The sequence below is a fragment of the Trichechus manatus genome, unplaced genomic scaffold, assembly GCF_000243295.1.
Source record: "Trichechus manatus latirostris isolate Lorelei unplaced genomic scaffold, TriManLat1.0 scaffold00123, whole genome shotgun sequence".
Lineage (NCBI taxonomy): Eukaryota > Metazoa > Chordata > Mammalia > Sirenia > Trichechidae > Trichechus > Trichechus manatus.
The window spans coordinates 5,358,777-5,382,686 of NW_004444059.1; the positions used below are offsets into that span (position 1 = coordinate 5,358,777).

The 23,910-nt window shown below is 35.9% G+C and overlaps 1 protein-coding gene across 1 annotated transcript in view; it reads left to right on the forward strand.

Annotated features, from left to right (window-relative positions):
- ADAMTS20 (ADAM metallopeptidase with thrombospondin type 1 motif 20) overlaps positions 1-14,704 on the forward strand; it is a 218,167-nt gene extending 203,463 nt beyond the window's left edge. Inside the window, exons 38-39 of the mRNA XM_004384567.1 lie at positions 11,266-11,370; positions 14,615-14,704. Of these exons, the coding sequence (XP_004384624.1) occupies positions 11,266-11,370; positions 14,615-14,704 (195 nt within the window). The remainder of the gene's footprint in view (positions 1-11,265; positions 11,371-14,614) is intronic.
- Positions 14,705-23,910: the final 9,206 nt, after the last annotated feature.

Below are 23,910 nucleotides of genomic sequence, written 5' to 3' on the forward strand. Positions count from 1 at the left end.
ATCATTGGTATATAATGCTTTGAGATTGGCTTCTTTCACTCAACATAATGCCTTTGAGATTCATCCATGTTGTTACATTTATTAATATTTATTCTTTTCTATGGCTGAGTAGTATCCCATCTTATGGATGTCCTTCATTTATTCTACAGTTTGTCCATCTATTGAAGGTTAATGAGCTGTTCCAGCTTTTGGAGACTTTTGGAGTTTTTACTGCAATTGCATTAAATTTATAGATAACATACATAATAAACTATGTACAGCACATTTTAAAATGGTAAAACATCATAATATAATGCACACACATGAGCCAACCACTTAACCCAAGAAGTGGAACATTATACCTTACGTCTGACTATATGATTCTTCTCTGTTCTATATCCATACCTACAACTGGTGGAGCCCTGGTGGTGCAGTGGTTAAGAGCTCAGGCTGTTAACCAAAATGACGGCAGTTCAAATCCACCAGCTGCTCCTTGGAAATACTATGGGGCAGTTTTACTCTGTCCTATAGAGTTGCTATGAGTTGGAATCGACTGGACAGCAATGGGTTTGGTTTTTCTTGTTATATGCATTTATACATAATATATTTTCTATTTTTGCCATTAAAAAATTATATAATGTATACTATAATATGTAACTTCTCTTCCAGAACCATTTTCCCAGGATTTTGTTTCTAGGATTTCTCTATGTTGTTGAAAATAATTGCCATTTTTTCGTTTTAACAGTATGACTTCCACTGGGTGACTATAACACAATTATCTATTTTCCTGTTGGTAAACATTTGGGATGTGTCTTAGGCTGGGTTCTCCAGAGAAGCAAAACCAGTAAAGCATATAAATATATATAGGGAGAGATTTATACCAAAGAAATGGCTTATGTGATTGTAGAGGCTGGAACATCCCAAGTCTGTGGATTAAAATAGAGGCTTCTCCTGATTCATATAGCCGTAGGGGCTGGCAAACCCAAGATTGGCAAGTTGGAATGCAGGGCTCTTGCTCACAGGCTGTGAATATTGATGAATCCCAAGATTGGCAGGCAAGGCCACAAGGCTTCTCCTGATTCACATAGCTGCAGGGGCTGGCAAACCCAAGATCGGCAGGTTGGGGAGCAGGGCTCCCACTCACAGGCTATGAAGATGGACAAATCCCAAGATCAGCAGATAAGCTGATAGCTCATTTCCCAAGAACCGGAGGTCAGGTGAACAGGAGGCAGTCGCAGGATCCAGAGTGAGCAAAAAGCCAGAACTTCTGCTTATATTCGGATGCAGGCCACACCCCCAAGGAAACTCCCTTTCAAATGATTGGCTACTTACAGCAAATCCCATCATGGGAGTGATCACATATAAGCACTGAGAATCATGGACCAACCAAGTTGACACACAATCTTAGCCATCACAAGATGTTTTCAGTTTCTTGTTCTGTAGGAATTTTATATGAAATATAATAGTGACATATTTTCCTCCTCTGTAGATAACATAGCTGAAATTACTCCAGCTTTACAATGCCTTAATATGTTGTAGGGCATGTGCCTCTCACTTGTTCTTCAAATTTTCTTGATTATTCTTAGTCCCTTTTTAGTCCAAATGAGTTTTAGCTTGTCAAATTTCATGAAAAACTCTGTTTTTTATTGAAATTAAAGTTTTGGGGACTACTTCTAGATCTTTCAATAAAGATTATTGCTTGCTGTATACTTTCTCTGTTTTGCTTACCTGAAAATATCTTTCTTATGCCCACATGATTGTTAGTTTTCTCACAATACTTTGAAGATACTGCCCCACTGTCTTGTGTTTTCCATTGTTTACTTTAAGAAGTCTTTTATAAATCTAATTGTGATTCCTTTGTAAATTATCCAATATTTTTTTCTCTATGAATGCTTTGTATTCTTTGTCTTTGTCAGTCTACAATTTCACTCTGTCGTTAACTTCCTTTTATTTATCAATCTTGAGATTCTGTTTGATTCTGAAATTGGAGGAACCATGTTTTTACCTGTTCTGGAAAATCCTCAGTCATTACTATTATTTTTAAAGTTGTCTTGCTCCCATTCTCTCAATTTTCTGCTTCTGGAATTTTTATTAGAAGCATATTAGAGCTATTCATGAAATGTTACTTGATCTCTCATATTATTTTTATTATCTGTCTGTACTGCAATTTGGATAAATTTATTCAGATCTATTTTTGAGTTCAATAATTCTGTCTTTATCTATTAGATAATCTGCTGTTTAACATATTTTCCTTTTAATTTAAAATTTACATTTTTCATTTATGTAGTTTCTATTTGGATTTTTAATAATTGCCCTGATCTTTTTTATGGTGTCTTACTACTACTCCATATTTTTCATTCTTTCTTTAAATACATAAACATGCTTTTTTGAAACACTGTATTTGTTAATTCTATTATGCAAAGACTGTCAGTATCTCTTTTTTAAAAAAAAAAATTGGGATCTCATATCCTAGGGAATTTTTCTGAAAGAATTCCTTGAGACTATGTTTGGAAGTATGTTTCTTCAGAGAGATTTGAATTTGCTATTCCAGACATCTCCAGCCAACTTTCATGGGAGATTTTTTTTTTCCCCTTTTTTTTTCATTGCACTTTAGGTGAAGGTTTACAGAACAAATAGTTTCTCATTAAACAGTCAGTACACATACTGTTTTATGACATTGATTAACAACCCCATGACATGTCAACCATCTCCCTTCTCAATCTTTTTTTTTTGGTGAAACTATACATAGCCAAAGAGACACCATTTCAAAAATTTCTACATGCACAATTCAGTGACATCAATTATGTTCTTCCAGTTGTGCTGCTAGTCTCACTTTCGATAAAGGTTTACAGAACAAAATAGTTTCTCATTAAACAGTACACATGCTGCCCTATGACAGTGGTTAACAACCCCACTACATGTCAACACTGTCCTTACTCAACCTTGGGTTCCCTTTCACCAACTTTCCTGTTCGCTTCTGCCTTCTAGTCCTTGACCCTGGACTGCTGTGCCTCATTAGTCCCATTTTGTTCTATGGTGCCGTCCAATCCCCAGCTGAACGGTGAACCTTGGAAGTCGTGGGAGATTTTTTTTCTAGCTCGTGCTTTCAGAAATATTCTAATCCTTTATGGGTCCTGGATTTATTCTGACGTTTCCCTTACACTTAGTATTGAGGTAATGTTCTATCTACTGTACTTAAGGAACTATTAAAACCCAAGAATTTTGAAACATGAATTTTTATACTTGACTTAGCAAAGTCAAAAATTAGTTTATCTCTAATCTCTTCCAAACAATACAAGGTCCTTAGACTCCTTTAATTCTTAACATCCCTCCATCTTACATAACTTTAGTACAGTATTTTAATTTCATATTATTTTATATCCTCTCCAAATTGTTGTTGTTGTTAGGTGTCCTCGAGTTGGTTCCAACTAATAGCAACCCTACGTACAGTAGAACGAAACACTGCCCAGTCCTGTTCTATCTGCACAATCATTGCTGTGTTTGAGCCTATTGTTGCAGCCACTGTGTCATTCCATCTCATTGATGGTCTTCCTCTTTTTCTCTGACCATCTGCTTTACCAAGCATGACGTCCTTCTCCAGGGACTGGTCCTTAATATGTTGTAGGGCATGTGCCTCTCACTTGTTCTTGTCTCCTTGTCTTAGTCATCTAGAGCTGCTATAACAGAAATACCACAAGTGGATGGCTTTAACAAAGAGAAGTTTATTCTCTCACAGTCTAGAAGGCTAGAAGTCTGAATTCAGAGCGCCAGCTCCACGGGAAGGCTTTCTGTCTCTGTTGGCTCTGGAGGGAGGTCCTTGTCATCAATCTTCCCTTGGTCTAGGAGCTTCTCCCCATAGGAATCCTGGGTCCAAAGGACGCACTCTGCTCCCGGTGCTGCTTTCTTTCTGGTATGAGGTCCCCAATTCTCTGCTCACTTCTCTCTTTTATATCTCAAAAGAGATTGGCTTAAAAAACAATCTAATCCTGTAGAATGAGTCCTGCCTCATCAATACAACTGCCACTAATCCCATCTCATTAACATCATAGAGATGGGATTTACAACGCACAAGAAAATCACATCAGATGACAAAATAGAGGACAATCACACAACACTGGGTATCATGGCCTAGCGAAATTGATACATATATTTTTTGGGGACACAATTCAATCCATCACACTCCTCATCCTTGCTTCCAAGGAGCACTCTGGCTGTACTTCATCCAGACAGATTTGTTCAATTTTCTAGCAGTTCATGGTATCCTCAGTATTCTTCCCCAACACCAAAATTCAAAGGCATCAATTCTTCAGTCTTCCTTATTCATTGTCCATGGCTTGGGTCAGGTGCACCCTACTCCTCAGAGTGACATCTTTACTTTTTAACACTTTAAAGAGGTCTTTTGCAGAAGATTTGCCCAAAGCAATACATTGTTTGATTTCTTGACTGCTGCTTCCTTGGGCATTGATTGCAGATCCAAGTAAAATGAAATCCTTTATAACATCAATCTTTTCTCCATTTAACCAGTTGTGAAGATTTTTGTTTTCTTAATGTTGAGGTATAATCCATACTGAAGGCTGTCATCTGTGATCTTCATCAGTAAGTGCTTCAAGTCCTCTTCACCTTCAGCAAGCAAGGTTGTGTCATCTGCATATCATTGGTTGTTAATGAGTCTTTCTCCAATCCTGATGCCACATTCTTCTTCATATAGTCCAGCTTCTCAGATTATTTGCTCAGTATACAGATTGAATAAGCATGATAAAAGGATACAACTCTGATGAAAACCTTTCCTGACTTTAAGCCATGCAGTATCCCCTTGTTCTGTTTGAATGATTGCCTCCTGGTGTATGTACAGGTTCCTCATGATCACAATTAATAAGTGTTCTGGAATTCCCATTCTTTTCAATGTTATCCATATTTTATCATGATCCACACATTCAAATGCCTTTGCATAGTCAATAAAACACAGGTAAACATCGTTTTGGTATTCTCTTGTTTTAGCCATGATCCATCTGACATCAGCAATGATGTACCTCATTCCATGTCCTCTTCTGAATCCAGCTTGAACTTCTGGCAGTTCCCTGTTGATGTACTGCTGCAACTGCTTTTGAATGATCTTCAGCAAAATTTTGCTTGTGTGTGGTATTAATGATATTGTTTGATAATTTCCACATTCTATTGGATCACCTTTCTTTGGAATGGGCACAAATATGAATCTCTTCCAGTCAGTTGGCCAGGAAGGTATCTTCCAAATTTCTTGACATAGACAAGTGAGCACCTCCAGAGCTGCATCCATGTATTGAAACATCTCAGTTTGTACTCTGTCAATTCCTGGAGCCTTGTTTATTGCCATTCCCTTCAGCACAGCTTGAACTTCTTCCTTCAGTATCATCGGTTCTTGATCATATGCTACCTCCTGAAGTGGCTGAATGTCAACCAGTTCCTTTTGGTACAGCGACTCTGTATTTCTTCCATCTTCTTTTGATGCTTCCTGCGACATTTAATATTTTCCCTGTAGAATCCTTCAATATTGCAACTCGAGGCTTGAATGTTTTCTTCAGTTCTTTCAGCTTGAGAAATGCCGCGTACGTTCTTCACTTTTGGATTTCTAACTCCGGGTCCTTTCGTATTTCATTCTAATACTTTATTTTGTCGTTTTGAGCTGCCCTTTGAAATCTTCTGTTCAGCTCTTTTACTTCATCTTTTCTTCTGTTTGTTTTAACTACTCTCTGTTCAAGAGCAAGTTTCAGAATCTCTTCTGACAACCATTTTGGTCTTTCTGACCTGTCTTTTTATTTATTTATTTATTTATTGTGCTTTAGATGAAGGTTTACAGAGCAAACTAGTTTCTTATTAATCTTTCCTATCTTTTTAATGACTTCTTGCTTTCTTCATGTATAATGTCCTTGATGTCATTCCACAACTTGGCTGTTTTTTGGTCATTATTATTCAGTGCTTCAAATCTATTCTTGAGATGGTCTCTAAATTCAGGTGGGATATACTCAAGGTTGTACTTTGGCTCTCATGGACTTGTTCTAATTTTCTTCAACTTCAACTTGAACTTCCTTATGAGCAATTGATGGTCTGCTCCACAGTCAGCTCCTGGCCTTGTTCTGACTGAAGATAACAAGCTTCTCCATCATCTCTTTCCACAGATGTAGTCAATTTGATTCCTGTGTTTTCCATCCAGTGAGGTCCATGTGTATAGTTACCACCTACATTGTTGACAAAAAGTATCTGCAATGAAGAAGACATTGGTCTTGCAAAATTCTATCATGTGGTCTGTAGCATCATTTCTATCACCAAGGCCATATTTTGCAACTACCAATCCCTCTTTGTTTCCAACTTTCACATTTTAATCACCAGTAATTATCAATGCATCTTGATTGCATATTTGATCAATTTCAGACTGCAGACGTTGCTAAAAATATTCACTTCTTCATTTTTGGCTTTAGTGGTAGGTGCATAAATTTTAATAATAGCTGTATTGACTGGTCTTCTTTTGTGGGCATAGGGATATTATCCTATCACTGACAGAGCTGTAGTTCAGGACAGATCTTGAAATGCTGTTTTTGACGATGACTTTGATGCCATTTCTCTTCAATTTCTCATTTCTGGCATAGTAGACCGTATAATTGTCTAATTCAAAATTGACAATACTAGTCCATTTCAGCTCACTAATGCCTAGGATACCGATATTTATGCGGTCCATTTCGTTTCTGAGACCTTCAATTTTCGTAGATTCATACTTCATACATTCCATGTTTCCATTATTAATGGATGTTTGCAGCTGTTTCTTCTCATTTTGAGTCATGCCACATCAACAAATGAAGGTCCTGAAAGCTTTAACCTATCCACGTCATTAAGGTCGACTCTACTTTGAGGAAGCAGCTCTCCCCAAGTTGTATTTTGAGTACCTTCCAACCTGAGAAGCTCATTTTCCAGCACTATATCAGACAATGTTCTGCTGCTATTCATAAGGTTTTCACTGGCCAATTTTTTCAGAAGTAGATCTCCAGGTCCTTTTCCCTAGTGTGTCTTAGTCTGGAAGCTCTGCTGAAACCTGTCCACCATGGGTGACCATGCTGGTATTTGAAATACCAGTGCCATAGCTTCTAGCATCACAGCAACAGGCCAACTACCACAGTATGACAAACTAATCTGGAGAGTGTGTGTGCATGTGTTTTTTAAACTCTTAAAATTAGTCATTCTTATTTATTTTATGCTGTCATCAATTCTTGTTTGGGTCTACAGATATTTAGCTGGGTGTAGAATTTTATGTTGAAAGTTATTATCTCTCAGAACAATATAGATATTGTTCCTTTGTCATCTAACTTCTATTTCATAAATGAGGTAATTAGTGTTTTCTCTCTGCTATTTTTAAGATCTTTGTATCTTTGGTGTTCTGAAGTTTCATTACTGGGTGCTAAGTTCACATTGTTTTTAATTACAGAGACAATTTCTTACTTTATTAAAGTGTAAGTATGGCCTTGCTCTCAAGGATATCATTAGCTTCTTTTGGACCTTTTACTCTCTTTACTCCATAGTTAAATTAGAGTTCTGTTAATTTTTTCTTTGATGTAGAGCATTACTCAAGGGCACACATTCCAGTTGTTGAATTCCCAGGTATTTTGAATCACCTTACCTTTCATTCGTGATTTGGTTACTGGAATTTTACTTCTTACAGTGGCCTCTTCCAAAAAATTTCCAGAGAGTAGAAGAGGAGGGAAACTTTGTGCTACTTAAAAAAAAAAAAAAAAAATAGGTTTTAGAAAGTTTAAATCTTAATCTTAAATGAAATACTGGAATTAATGCATTTATACACTTATGTATTACTTCCAAATAAAATTTATCATCCCCTTTCTTATGATACCTACAATTCTCTACATTGCATTACAGTTATTTATGTCATTTTATATACCAGTATTTATAACATATAGTACAGTTATATGTCATTTTATATACCAGTTTTAGAGTGAGATCTATTTCTGAACTTCCACAGTACTCGATACCATGTCTACCAATCAATTAGTTTTGAACACATGAATGAAATGTATTTTTACCTCTATCAATATTATTCTAATTTTAAAATGAATCGTTTTACCATTTTTTTTTGAGATTGTATTTTATAGTTTTTTAAAACATAGGCTAAGAACAGAAGTAAAACTCATGAAAATTAATCCAGAAAAATGGAGCAATAGATATTTCTAGACCCACACTGATTGTGTTAATGACCACCTAAGTCTCTAAGTGGTTTGATGAATTCTTTCCTTTCACTTCCATTACATATACATTTGAATGCTTCCAAGCCACATCGAGCAGGAAGTTGGAGAATGAATGGAATAATAGAACAACAGAATAATGTGAAAACACTCCATGGCCCAACCTGGGCATTCAATAAGTGGTTGGTTACAGAAAACCTACTTCAAATAATATATTTCCATTTTAAATGAATTTTATTTGGTGAGATGCCTATTTGTGAAGGAATGTGGGATAGAGGTATCCAGAGCAAAACCTGTATCAGATTGACTAAGTTTCAAATAGTAGAAAGTTAGTTAGGTGCTGTCAAGTCATCTCCGACTCATAGTGACCCTATGTGTAATAGACTGAAGTGTGTCCCGGTCCTATGCCATCCTCACAATAGCAGGTATGTTTCAGCCCTTTGTTGCAGTCAGTCCATCTTATCGAGGGTCTTCCTCTTTTCCGCTGACCCTCTACCAAGCACAATGTCCTTCTTCAGTGATTGGTCCCTCCTGATAACACGTCCAAAGTAAGCGAGACAAAGTCTCTCCATCTTTCCTTCTAAGGAGCATTCTGGCTGTACTTCCTTCAAGACAGATTTGTTTGTTCTTCTGGGAGTCCATGGTATATTCATTATTCTTCGCCAACACCATAATTCAAATACATGAATTCTTCTTCAATCTCCCTTTTTCATTGTCCAGCTTTCACATGCATATGAGGCAATTGAAAATACCACGGCTTAGGTCAGGTGCACCTTAGTCATCAAAGTGACATCTTTGCATTTTAAGATTTTAAAGAAGTCTTTTGCAGCAGATTTGCCCAATGCAATACATCATTTGATTTCTGGACTATAGCTTCCATGGACATCGATTATTGATCCAAGTAAAATGAAATCATTCCTAAGAATTAGTTCTTTTCATTCAAGTATTTCCCAAAATAAAGTACAAGTGTGTGTAGGGTTAATGGCATTCATTATCATGGAGTCTGAAAAGTTTTATGGTGTGTTTATGTGTTTACTTTTATAATGCTATAATTTAAAATTTATAATGTTTCACTTAATTTATCCATTCAAAAACACTTATTGAGTAACTAGGTACTACTTTAGGCTCTGGGAATACAGCAATGAAGCAAACATGCAGGTCATATTCTAAACAAGTGATGCTGGATGTAATAAGAAATTTTCTTTGAAATTTATCTAAAACTAATTAATTCTACTATAGAAAATCCTCCATATATTGTCATTGTACTATAAATGTGATTGAATCCTTATTTTGTTTTTAAATAAGAAATACGTAAGTATAATATAAGATTGTTAAGAAGCCGAGTCTAATTAACTAAATGGATATCTTGTTTTTTAGCAATAATAATAATTCATATTATAAATACATTTGAAGTTTATTTAGCATTTGCTTTCATGGCAAGGTAATATTTTAATTAATATAATATAGCTCTCAATTTCATCATAGTCTTGTTCAAGACTCATGTGTCTTAGGCCATTTGGGTATTGTGATGTGATCTAAGCATGCCTAGACACTGCTCTGAGTCTATATTATCGAGGATTGTCAGTAAACAAGCATGCATTTCTACTTTTTTTTTTTAACATTTTATTGTGCTTTTATTGTGAAAGTTCACAAAGCACATTAGTTTCCATTTCAATAATTTATACACAAATTGTTCCGTGACATTGATTGCAATCCCTACACTGCGTCAGCACTCACCCCATTTCCATCTTGGGTTCCCTGTTTCCATTCAACTGGTTTCCCTGCCCCTTCCTGCCTTCACATCTTTGTTTTTGGGCAAATGTTGCCCTTTTGATCTTATATAGTTGATTGTTCTAAGGAGCACATTCCTCACAGGTGTTACTGTTTTTCTTTTAGGTCTGTCTTTTATTTTGCTGAAAGGTGACCTCTGGGAGTGGCTTTAGTTCCAAGTTAGAGGGGTATCTTAGGGATATAGTCTTGGTTCCTCCAGTCCCTATCAGATCACTAAGTCTGATCTTTTTTTATGACTTTGAATTTTGTTCTACATTTTTCTCCCACTCTAGCTGGGGCCTCCTGCTGTGTTCTTGATCAGGGTGTGGTAGTGGTAGCTGGGCACCATCTAGTTCTTCTGGTCCCAGGCTAGAGGAGACTGTGGTTCCTGTGGGCCATTAGTCCTTTGGACTAATTGCTTCCTTGAGTCTTTGGTTTTCTTCACTCTCCTTTGCTTCAGACAGGAAGAGACCAATGATTGTATCATAGATGGCCACTCTACTTTTCAATGTGTAATTTTTTCTTGCAAGATAATTTCAATATGATACAGATTTTATCCATTTTAGTTACACATTTTCTCAATCAATGGATATTTAAAGTTTAATGATTTATGAAGATAGTCTGAAATATTTTGAGACAAAAAGGTCCTTGTACTTGAAAATAATTAGATTATAAAGCCATTAGGGGCCCACACACCATAATATGTGTAAATCATGTGTCATCTTATGCCCGTGTACACTTCTGGCTGCTTAAAAAGGACATAATAACCAGTGCAGTACTACTACCTTCAGTAGTTTTGTATGGTGAGTTAAGAAGTAATATTTATATCACAAAAAAGGGGCCACAATAAGAGAAGATTCTTGAAAATACATTAAACAGCATGCAACTTCTCAAGAGTTTACCAATGAAGGACCAAAAATTGACACTTGGGAAATGATAGTCTGCTAGTCCCTATCAACACCCCTTCTGTCGGGACTTTTTATAGCTATAGGACCATTAGCGCTGTTGTCAAGCTGTAGTATCTGAGGGTTGGACAGAGTCACTTTTGCAAAAATAACATTGTGTGGTATTAATTCAGTTGTCTCTTGTAACTGAGAAGACATATTTGTAATCAGTTTTTAAAAATTAAGCTGGTTCATTTCTTCAGAGTAAAGTTTTGTCAATATTCTTTCATTTTATAAAGGAAGACCCGTGAAAGTAACCGAGATGTTCTTTATATAACTCACATTCAGATGTTTCCAAACAAAAGCATTCTTAAATATTTTATGGATTTCATCTAATTTTGTTTACAATCCAGGGACAGTTCAGTATTAATTTGGCAGGAACTGGGATGAAGATATCCAGCACAGTGAAATGGCTTGCTCAAGGGAGTTATGCCTCTGTCATCATACACAGATCACAGGTAAGTCCTGCTGGACCAAAAAGCCAGCTTGAAATACTTCTTTCTGTGCTTTGAACTAGTATTAAAGGTCTTCTGCCATAGTTAGAGTTATATCAATAATTTAATGACTAAAGAGTTGAGGCATAGCATTAATTAATATGAAATTGTGAAATTGGTTGTTTTTTTATTAATATATATGTAAGTTTCACACACACAAATTTATATACAGACTACAGATATCTGAACATGAAATACCAAATGCCAGGGAGTATAAATATTGTCTAGCCCAAGTTAGGGAGTAAAGACTGGAGACGAAGTCACTTCAGAAAGAAGCAGCGTTTTTCTTTGCACTTTATTACTAAAGGTTTACAGACCTTAGTCTTCAATTACCGGTTGCCATCGAATCCATTCTGACTTACGGTGAGCACACGTATGTCAGAGAAGAACTCCATAAGGAGTTCTCCACAGGGTTTTCAATGGCTGATTTTTCGAAAGTAGATTGTCAGGGCTTTCTTCCGATACTATCTCAAAGTGAGGCATGAATTTTTGCTATAGAGTCGCTATAAGTCAGAATCACCTCAGCGGCAATGGGTTTGGTTTTTTTTTTTTTTTTGCCCCTGCTTAGTGATAAGCGTGGGTGCAGGAGCCATTTGTCATTTAACAAATATCCTTCAAAGTTTCTTCAAGAATTAGGACTACTTATTTATGGCTGTACTCATATTTTCCTTTGCCTGTCCTTATCTAGATAACATTGTTATTTGGATACTAACTATACCACACACATTTCCCACAGTACCAAACCTACCGCCGTCTAGTAGATTCCTACTCATACTGACCCTACAGGGCAGAGTAGAACTGCCCCATAGAGTTTCCAAGGCAACAGTCTTTATGGAAGCAGACTGCCACATCTTTCTCCTATGGAGCCACTGGTGGTTTTGAACCACTGAACTTTTGGTTAGCAGCTGAGCATTTTAACCACTGTGACACTTGGGCTTGTTGCTGGTGTGGTGCATTATAATGTGCACTTTATGAGAGGATGACCACTACTTTCAGTTATTGCGTCTTAGAAAGCATGGCTCTACCTGGAGTAAATTTGGATCTAGGTTATATGTGTTCTCACCTATATGGCAAAAGTGCCTGCCCACTCTAATGTTTTATGCTGTTCTTTTCTTTTGATAAAAGGATGTTATACTCCTATTTATATAATCGTTATTTGTAAATGAAATTCAACATTCTAATATTCATAGCCTTGAAAACATTCTGTTTCTAAGGACTATGAAATTGTGCTTTAATTAATAATTAAAAGAACTTCAAATGTGATTATTTCTCTTATATGAGTAAGCCAAGTAAGCTTTCAGAAAGAATGGTTATTTATTTCCAAGTATTTATTTAGCATATATAGAACTAAATCTTTTTGGAAGAAGAATGGGAATAAATTGATTAGTTACACCTATTCTGGGCAGCTATAAATGTAGAACTAAATGAAATTAAAAAACAAAAAAAACAGTTGCCATCGAGTTGATTCTGACTCATAGAGACCCTACAGAGTTTCCAAGGAGCACCTGGTGGATTCAAACTGCTGACCTTTTGGTTAGCAGCCATAGCACTTAATCCCTACGCCACCAGGGTTTCCAGTGACCCTATAGGACAGGGTAAAACTGCTGCATAGGGTTTCCAAAGAGTGTCTGCTGGATTCAAACTGCTGACCTTCTGGTTAGTAGCCGAACTCTTAACCACTGTGCCACCATGGCTACAAATGGAATATACTCACCTTTTTTTTTTAATCCAGCTTTTAGGTACTTTTTGCTTAAATATAAAGACTGAACTCTGGCTGGCATCACTAGGCAATATGAATATTTAGTAAAGTCATTTATTTTCCTTCTATTTAATTCCTAGTCTAAAGATTATTTGTTTATTTAATTAGCTAAGAACTTTAATTCACGATAAAAAATGTGACACATGAATGTGACACATTCTTTGAACTCTGCTGCCTGGTATGAATCTGAGATCTGTGATACCCAAAGGTATTTATGGAAATGCAAACATATTTTTATTTACCAGTAAATTTAATCAAGATTAAATGTTTACTTAAACAATCAGCTTTGAGAATAGGAAAGTATATAAAGTTTAATTTTTACTGCCATTCCCTTCTTTGTTTACTCAGATTCTCTAGCGTTAAAAGCGCCTCTGGGGAAAGAAAAAAAAAAAAAAAACAAGGTAACTCCAAAAGTCTCTGGTCTCAAAGTCTTCCATCTCAAAATATCCCAGGAACCAAAGTCCCCATCTCTACCCTTCTTCCTTGGATTAAAAAAAAACCAAAACCAAACCAAACCCATTGCTATTGAGCTGAGTGCGACTTAGAGCGACCGTATAGGACAGAGTAGAACTGCCCCATAGAGTTTCCAAAGAGCAGCTCGTGGATTCGAACTGCTGACATGTTGGTTAGCAGCCATAACTCTTAACCACTGCGCCCCAAGGAATTAAAAAAAAAAAAGTATGTATATTACCTTCTCCAATAACCGTGGAAGTTCTATTTTTGTCTTATCCTATCAAAATGTCTTCACAGTCTTTTGACCACGGGATCTAAAGATGGAGGGAGGTCTAGAGAGAGTACATCACCATGTCCTGATTACCCCTTTACCCTATTCCTGCCCTTCTGTTCCTCAGTGATTCACTCTGCTTAGGGAAGATTCTCCCTTTTTAGTCCTTTCCTAATAATTACTATTTTCAGCTCATTTTAATCATTTTCCCCATTTTCCCACCTTCTTCTATACTTTTCTTCAGGGTATGTTTTTAATGTTTCCATGAAGTATTTGAGGTACATAGGGTAGAATATGGGTTGTATACAGTTAAGGTTAAGTTTGTGTAACATCTTTCTTTTATTTAGTCTAAGAGAATTTTACATGAAGGAAGGTAAATATTGGACAGCAAATTGGGGGATGTTTTAATAAACGAGCTGAAGCAAATAGATAAATTGATGAAAAATATGTGGATTCAGATAAATTTTCTAGACGTAGTGTAGTTTATAATCATCAAGTAGTTAATATAAATCTCATCATCTAATTCCCTTTTCTACTTTTCCATGACCACAGATTTGAACTAATCCTAAAATGGTGTGATCTTTGACCTCAAATGCAATTGTTGTAGGAAATGTAGGTTAATGACTTCAGCCATATGATTCAAAACATGTGCTTTTTCTGCCTTATGCATGCAGACACCAGCTTGTTTACGATTCTCCTATATTTCCACCTCTTCCTATTTTCAGGACGGAACCAAAGTCTATGGCAGATGTGGAGGGTTCTGTGGAAAGTGTGTTCCTCACATGACTACTGGTCTTCCAATTCAAGTAATATGAACATTCAGTAATGGGAAGTATGCCCCAAGGAGGAGATATTCCCTGGACGTGCAGACAACTGGTGCTCTTTTCTTCTTCACTCTTTCTTTCCTGAAATTTCCATGCCCAAAATGTCTCTGCCTTTTTTTCAGGGTACTCATCAGGGATTCAAATCACTGTTTAAAATTTTTTCAAGTCCTTCAAAATAACAGATGTATGACTTCAATCAGAACCTCTTTCAGAGGACATAATAGTTTATGATAGAGAATACAGGGATGTTTAAATGAGTTATACTAAGTTAATATTGCTGTTAACAGCTTGAACTGGACCATAATTATATTATGCCTATAACTACACATGTAAATCTCTGCTTAATATCCTAGTGTACAATGAAACATTTTATGTACTTTATGTTAAAATGGAGAAAGTACAAATTAGGAAAATGAACTTATTCAATAAGCATTATTGAATCTTCCAGGTGAATAGTAAACCAGCATTTACATCAGAAAAGTACATAGCCATTATACTTTCTACTGATACAGTTTAGATACCTTGTTTTATTTTTCCTTTACTTTCTTTTATTGTTGATTGTGGTGCTTTAATTAAAATAATGGTTCTGAAAAATGAGGTGCAAATTTTATATTAAAAATCCATGTTTGGTTAAATACTAAATATGAAATTTTGTGGGCATAATCCAGGAGAAGATATGATATATTGGAATTTGATTTTATAAACCTACCTCTAATTTGATTGTACCTATTATACAAGCAATGCGTTGTTTTTATAATGTTTATATTCTATTATGCATTTATAACTCTTGTATGTGTATATATCTATTCTTAAAGTTTTTATTTTCTCAAAGTTATATACTGCATTTTATATTTTATTAATCAAATAAACAAGTGAGAATTCCTTGAAATTTTGAAGCTCCTGTTTTGGTAAACATAAAATTATGTTTACATATGCAAAACCTTTATTTGAGATGTTCAAGTTATTTTATATCTGAAGATTCTCATATCCAGACAATGAAAAAGTAATATAAAATTAACTATCGATGGGCAAATTTTCAGGTATTAAGTTTTTTTTTTAAGGTGGATAATTTAATTGTGTCTTGTATAATAATATGATTTAAAAAGACAGGTGTACAAATAATATTTTTCTATGGCAACCATCTCTGTAAACCAAAAAACTGAATCTACTAACAGATTTTTGCCAGTAAATACTATATGAGTTTTACCCACAAAGTTTTTTTTTTCCTCCCAAACATTTATTAGGGATATATTGTATCATAGAGAAACATTTGGGGATCTCTGTATCAGAAAAGAAGTATTTTGCACTATGTGCCTTAAACCAGTTGTAAATATTAATATGAAATGTATAACATTTTCAATAAATGTTTTCATCCATAATGAAAATCTTATCATTTATAAATATTTAAACAATAAACATATTTGTATGATAGGTTAGAATTTTGTTTTCATTTTCCTTCACCAAAAGATTTATAAGTCTAAAATCACTTCAGAAATTCTAAGAATTTTTTTTAGTGAAATTGTTGCAGTGGACTTACACTGCATAACGAATAAGTTCAAATTTTCATCTGCTTACAACAACAAGTATTTATTTCTCGCCCAGACTTCACATTGGTTGCTGAGGGATGGTTGCTGCAGCCAGTACCTAGGATAGAAAGAGCTCCTGTCTTGTATGCACCCTTCTCATGGCAGAGTAGTATGCTCAGAAGGCTTGACAAAAACTTGCAATGCTTCTAATAGCTTCTGTACACACAGGGGTATCCATGTCTACTCATATTCCATTGGCCAAACCAAATCACAGGATCAAGTCCAAGTCAATAGGGCAGGGGAATATATTCCACATACAGGGCAGAATGGTTAGACACATGGAAATGCCTGGTGACTTACAATCCTCTCCAAAGGTAGGAAGCAGATCCTTGTGAACAATAATATGTTCTACCTCTTCAGCTTCCCAGGAAGTTGCCAACGTACTCTCCAAAGTGCCTGAATTAATTAAATCAACACTGGTAGGGTATAAAACGTTAGTTTCTCTACATCCTCAATGACACTTGAAACTTTTTTGTTTGTGTGATGGGGTACAACATTATATTTCATTGTTCGAATTTATATTTATCTGATTATTAGATTGGATAGAATTCCTTTCCTATATGTTTTGCTATTAATTTTTGGCATGGGATGAGGTTGACTGCAGTTTCAGACATTTTTGGTTCACCTTTGGATTCAAATCTATCAGGAACTTGGAATCAAATCACTGTAAAAATTCATACAATTATCTGATTTGTATCTGCTTATCATCCCTTCCCTCCCCTACTGCTGTCTTCTTGGCAAAATTGGGGAGGGGCAGATAATTTCTGGATAGAACAATATTCATTGCATTTGTTGCTCATCCACACTCCAAGCCATCCCTTCAACCCACAGTGGAGTACAAGGCTTGGCCTATTTCCCCTTGTCCTCTCAAAGTCATTTTGCCTGTGGCAGGCCTGTCTATACCTAGACCAGGTGCCCAAATCCAGGTATCGATGCTGCCAGAACTCTCTGTTCACCTGTGAAGGGCTTATTTATCTCTGGAGTCTGCTTGTGTCTGCTGTTCTTCTGTAGCCCCTACAAAAGTTTAATTTTTATTTTGTCTTATTTTCGCCACTTAGTTTCTGGTTTTTTTCCTGAAAGTTTTATAGTTTTGCATTTTATATTTAAGTCTCTGATGGATTTTGAGTTAATTTTTTAATAAGGTATGAGGTTTAGGTCAAGGTTCATTATTTTTTGCCTATGGATGTCCAGTTGCTCCTGTACCTATTGTTGAAAAGATTATACTTCTTTAATTATTTTTTTAAACTTTGTCAAAAATAACAGGCTTTTTGTGTGTTTATGTGTCTATTTATAGATTTTCTATTCTTTTCCTTTAATCTATGGTTCTATCCACTCACCAAAGCCACATAGTCTTGATTATTGTAGCTATATAATAGATTTTGAAATCTAGGAGAATGATTCTTTCATCTTATTCTTCCTTTTCAAAATTGTTTTATTTATTGTAGTTCCATTGGTTTTCGACATAAATTTAAGAATAATCTTGTCTAAAAATTCTTGCCAGAGTTTTGATAGAATTTCCTTAAACCTGTATATCAATTTGGGGAGATTGAGATCTTTACTATATGGAGTCTTCCAATCCACGAACATGATATATCTCCATTTAACCCCTTAAATTCTAAACAATGTTTGAAACAGGTAGGATAGTGATGGGAGTGAGTGCCATGTTTTGATTCTTCTCCTCTCATCCCTACTCTTTCTCCACCTGAAATACAATTATCCCACAATTCTGTATTTTAAATGCTTGAAATTATCTCAAGCATTAGCTCAATGCCACTTCTTCCATAAACTCTTCTCCAACAATTCTGTTTGGAATCTTTTATTTGCAATTTCTCATGTAGTTTATTCCTCTCTTCTGTCACTTATTGTTTTCTACTTTGTATGTTAACAGGGTTTTGACTACTCATCTTAACTGCTCTCCAATACCATAAGCTATTTGAGTAAAAATTAGTATTGTTCAGTTACTACGTGCCAGGTGTTGAGAGAGGCACTTTGTGTCCATATGTCATCTCATTTAATTCTTACAATAACCATATGAGGGATCACCATTTTACAGATGAGTGTATGTAATGATAGAAATTTTTTAGCTTAGTACAGATCTGTCCAGGCACAGAACCTTTCTTTCTACTCTACTCTCTGCTTTATTTAAGAACAGAAACTATGTTCATTCTTTTCTGAATCTCTCACAGCACCATCAGAGTGCCTACTATACAGCATAAATTTAATATTTTATTGGGAATAAATTAAAATAGTCAGGAATTCTGTTCCACATGAATATGTATGAAAAGAACTATAGGAACTATAATCTGGAGACATTTTGAGAAATTAATGATTAAAATAAAAGGTGTTCCTGGAGAGCTCGATTATGCTTATTAGCCCCACTGTAGAATTTGTGAGTCCGGCCTAGGAAAAGACAATAGCCACCAGGCAATTTTTTTTTTTTTACAAGGAATCAGTTATTTAAGTCAGATTTAATTTGTAAGTTTTAAATTATTAAAAAAGACTTAACACCTACATACATTAAAGGAAATGGAAGTTAGTAATTAATTTAACAATAAATTGCAGTAACAAATCAATCACAGTTGAGTATAGGTTTGAGAAATGCAAAATTGTTTTATATTGACCCAGTAATACCAACAAAAAAGGAACAGGATTTGTTTATTTTGTTTTATCCTTCCTTGATGTCACTCTTCAGGACAGAATATATCTTGACTGTTAAATATGTATAGCTGTCAGTCAACATTGGTCATTGCATCCACTTCTAATTTTTTTTAAATAAATTTTATTTTACAATTTAAAATATTTGCTGCTTTCCCTGTTCATTTTTTTTCTAATAAATTTAGTTCATGTCTTTTAGTTGCCAGGTGTCTAATTAAATGTTTTGTTAAAAGGTAAGTAATAAGATCCAATGATGTATTACTTTGTTACTTTTTTTTAAAGACAACAGGATTGCTTTTGTTGTATTTTACTTACCTCCATTGTTTTCTGTGATGACTCATCTACAACTGACAACAGTGGCATCTGCTGGACACTCATAATGATTCCTCAGCAGGATGAAGAAAAACTGTGAAACTAATTTTCCTCTGAGGTTTCTGGAGAGCTTGAGGCACAACTGCTTGCAATGCATTAGGCAAATGACCTTTGACTCACCCTTAACCCAATTTAAAATTGATATCTATATCTGTATCATATCTATATCCAACCTATATATGTATTCATATCCATATCCATATCATACTCATATCTATATATATGCTCATATGTATACTCATGTCCATACCCATATCATACATACATTCATGTATTCTTTCTACTACTTCAATCTGAGAACATTACTAACACTATAAAATCTTCCTTGGCCTCCAGGAGCAAATAAAGACGTTGTTTATCATGTAATTTTTTTCTTCCCAGATCTTTGTGCTATAGACAGAGGAAGCCTGGACTGTGGGCAGAAGCTTGGGGAAAACCCCAGCTTTCTAGACCAGGCTGTAATTTTAATCAATAATGCAATATTAAATAAGTCGACCATTTTGGATTTGTTTCCTCAGCCGTAAAATACGAGGGATTTGAAATAAATGACTTCAAATGTAGTTTTCATCTCTAAAATTTTATATGTACAACTTGTGTCTGGTGCATTAGATCACAGTTACTAAGTGAATAAATTTATTTAGTATTTAATATGAAGAAAAATCATAGTTCTGGGGTAGGGTAGATCATCACTCTACTCTTTCTCCGTTTACTGTATATAACACTGCTAAATTTGTAAATGGTAAAGCTCAGCCAAACAGTGTTTCATAGTAAGAATACCTGAGTTTTAGATCCACTTTGTCCATTTCCAACTCTGTAGTCTCATAGCAAAACCCTTACACAATCTGAACCTCAAGATTCTCTGTTGTAAAAAGGATAGAGAAAAAATTGCCTCCCTTCCCTTCCTATCATAAAAATTATGAAATTAAATGAACTATTGGTTTGCTTTGAATCATGGAAAATGTGAAACTAGCTACATTTCCTTATTTTAAATACAGAAACAATTTTGAAAAAACTGTAGTGCGTAGAGTGCAGTAGAGTGCTCTGGGGTCTAAACTCTAGCTCAACAGCTGGCATAAGCTCTGTGACCTTGGAAAAGTCACTTAAACTTTCTGAGATTCATGTTTTCAACTGTAAATATGAGACATTCCCGGTACCTATCTCACTTCATTGCTACAAATATTCTTATGTAAAATGTTGGCACAACATCGGGCATATAATATATAGTTATAAAGCACTAGCTATTATTACCATTGTCATAATGGGTCTGCAGGATGATGGACAATACTTTTATAAACTAGTCTTAAAGTATACAAACACTGTGTGTATGTGTGTAAGTGAGAGACAGCGTGTGTGTGTGTGTGTGTGAGTGTGTGTGAAATTGCTGTTTGAAACCCAGTATCCCAGGGATAGTTGAGAGACTTTCTGCCTTTTCCCACATTGTTTCCAGTTGGATCACCTTGGGCAATCTGACCTAAATCAAATGCTGTCACCATCTCTACTCAACACCACTGCTGTGTTCCTGGCCTGTTCTGAACCAGGAATCAGCCCTTACCTTGGAAAGGATTAGCCACAACCCAGTTTGTGGATTGGATCTCTCAGTATTGGTCTCATTTATGGCTTGCCATTTCTGTATCCTCCTGTTCCTTCTCATTCAGATCTTGCTTCTAAATTCCTTCTCTTTTCTCTTGCTTTATTTGTTTTCCCTTTCAACATCCCACACCATGAATACCATAGGATGATCTATCATATGCCCATCTTGTAAGCCAATGTTGAGTGATTTCTAAGTGGCTTCATCAGATGTGTAACCCAGATGGTTGGAAAGGTGATCTCAGTGTGATGTGTCTGTTAATGAGCCAGTCAAGCCAGAGTGTAGCCAACATTGGGTGTATTAGCATAAGGGCTCCTACAGGAAGACACTTATTATTCCATGACCTAGTATTGATTCTTCCTTTTGGTTCTGTCTGTAATTTTATAAAAGAGGTATTTTGAAGAAACCCTATTTTTCTTAGACCAAACTAAAAAGTAATAATAATAATTTCTCTGTATTTACATCAGTGATGGCAGATACTCAGGCAACATACCAACACTCTTCCATTTGGCAGTCAGAGTAGGCATCAATCAGTCAAGACATTCTCAACTGGCATAAAAGACCTATACAAAGAAAACTACAAAACACTACTTGAGGAAACCAAATGAGACCATGGTATAAATGGAAAGATACACCATGCTCATGGACAGGTAGACTCAACATTGTGAAAATGTCAATTCTACCCAAAGCAATCTGCAAATACAATGCAATCCCGATCCAAATACCAACAGCATTCTTTAACAAGATGAGAAAACTAATCATTAACTTTATATGGAAAGGAAAGAGGCCTCAGATAAGTAAAGCACTATTAAAGAAGAAGAGCAAAGTAGAAGGCCTCTCACTACTGGACCTCAGATCCTACTGTACAGCTACGGTAGTCAAAACAGCCTGGTATTAGTGCAACAACAGACACATTGACCAATGGAATACAGTTGAGAATGCTGAAGTAAATCTATCTACCTATGGTCACCTGATATTTGACAAAGGCCCAAATGCCATTAAATGGGGACGTGACAGTCTTTTTAACAAATGGTGCTGGCAAAACCGGATGTCCTTTCTGTAAAAAAAATGAAACAGGACCCATACTTCACACCATACACAAAAACCAATTCAAAATGGGTCAAAGACCTAAATATAAAACCAAAAACTATAAAGATCATGGAAGACAAAATAGGGTCAATGCTAGAGGCTCTAATACAGGGCATAAATAGGATACAAACTGTAACTAACAATATACAAACACCAGAAGATAAGCTAGATAACTGGGATCTTCTAAAAATCAAACACTCACCAGAAGATAAGCTAGATAATTGGGATCTTCTAAAAATTAAACACTTACGCTCATCCAAAGACTTCACCAAAAGAGTAAAAAGAGAACCTACAGACTGGGAAAAAAATTTTGGCTATGACATACCGGACAAAAGTCTAATCTTTAAAATCTATAGGAAAATCCAACACGTCTACAACAAAAAGACAAATAATGCAGTTAAAAAAAATGGGCAAAGGATATGAATAGACACTTCATCAAAGAAGACATTCATGCAGCGAACAGACACATGAGGAAATGCTCCCGATCACTAACCATTAGAGAAATGCAAATCAAAACTACAGTGAAATACCACCTCACCCCAACATTGCGTACAAATCAAAAAAACAGAAAATAAATGTTGAAGAGGCTGAGGGGAGATTGGTACTCTTATGCACTGCTGGTGAGAATGAAAAATGGTACACCATTTTGGAATACAATATGGCACTTCCTTCAAAAGCTAGAAATAGAAATGCCATAAGATCCAGCAATCCCACTCCTAGGAATATATCCGAGAGAGATAAGAGCCGTGACGCGAATAGACATATGAACACCCATGTTCATTGCAGGATTATTCACAATAGCAAAAAGATGGAAACAACCTAAGTGCCCATCAACAGATGAATGGATAAACAAACTATGGTATATACACACAATGGAATACTATGAAATGAGAAAGAACACTGATGAATCTGTGAAGCATCTCACAACATGGATGAATCTGGAGGGCATTATGCTGAGTGAAGTAAGTCAATTGCAAAAGGACAAATACTGTATGAGACCACTATTATAAAAACTCATGAAAAGGTTTACTCACAGAAAGAAACAATCTTTTATGGTTAAGAGGAAGGAAAGGTGTGAGGAGGGAAAAACCCTAACTAGACAATAGACAAATGGTAACTTTGGTGAAGGGTAAGACAGTAGGCAATACTGGGGAAACCAGCACAACTTGAAGGAGGCAAAGTCATGGAAGCTTCATAGGCACCTCCAAACTCCCATAGGGATTGAGTTAAAGGCTGAGGGCTGGGGGCCATGGTCTCAGGGGACATCTAGCTCAATTGGCATACTATAGTTTATAAAGAAAATGTTCTACATCCTACTTTGGTGAGTAGCATCTGGGGTCTTAAAAGCTTGTGAGCGACCATCTAAGATACATCTACTGGTCCCACCCCAACTGGAGCAAGTGAGAATGAAGAAAACCAAAGACACAAAGGAAAGATTAGCGTAAAGAACTAATGGACCACAACTACCACAGCCTCCACCAGACTGAGTCTAGCCCAACTAGATGGTGCCTGGCTACCACCACCAACTTCTCTGACAGGGGTCACAGTAGAGGGTCCCAGACAGAGCTGGAGAATAATGTAGAATGAAATTCAAACTCACAAAAAAAGACTATACTTACTGGCATGCCGAGACTGGAGAAACCCTGAGAGTGTGGTCCCCGGACAACCTTTTAACTGAGTACTGAAGTCACTCTTGAGGTTCACCCTTCAGCCAAAGTTTAGATAGGCCTATAAAACAAACAATACTACACATAGCTCAATCATGTATAGGAGACTAAATGGGCACACCAGCCCAGGGGCAAGCATGAGAAGGCAGGAGGGGACAGGAAAGCTGGATTAATGAAAATGGGGAACCCAAGGTAAAAAAGGGGAGAGTGTTGACATGTCATGGGTTTGGCAACCAATGT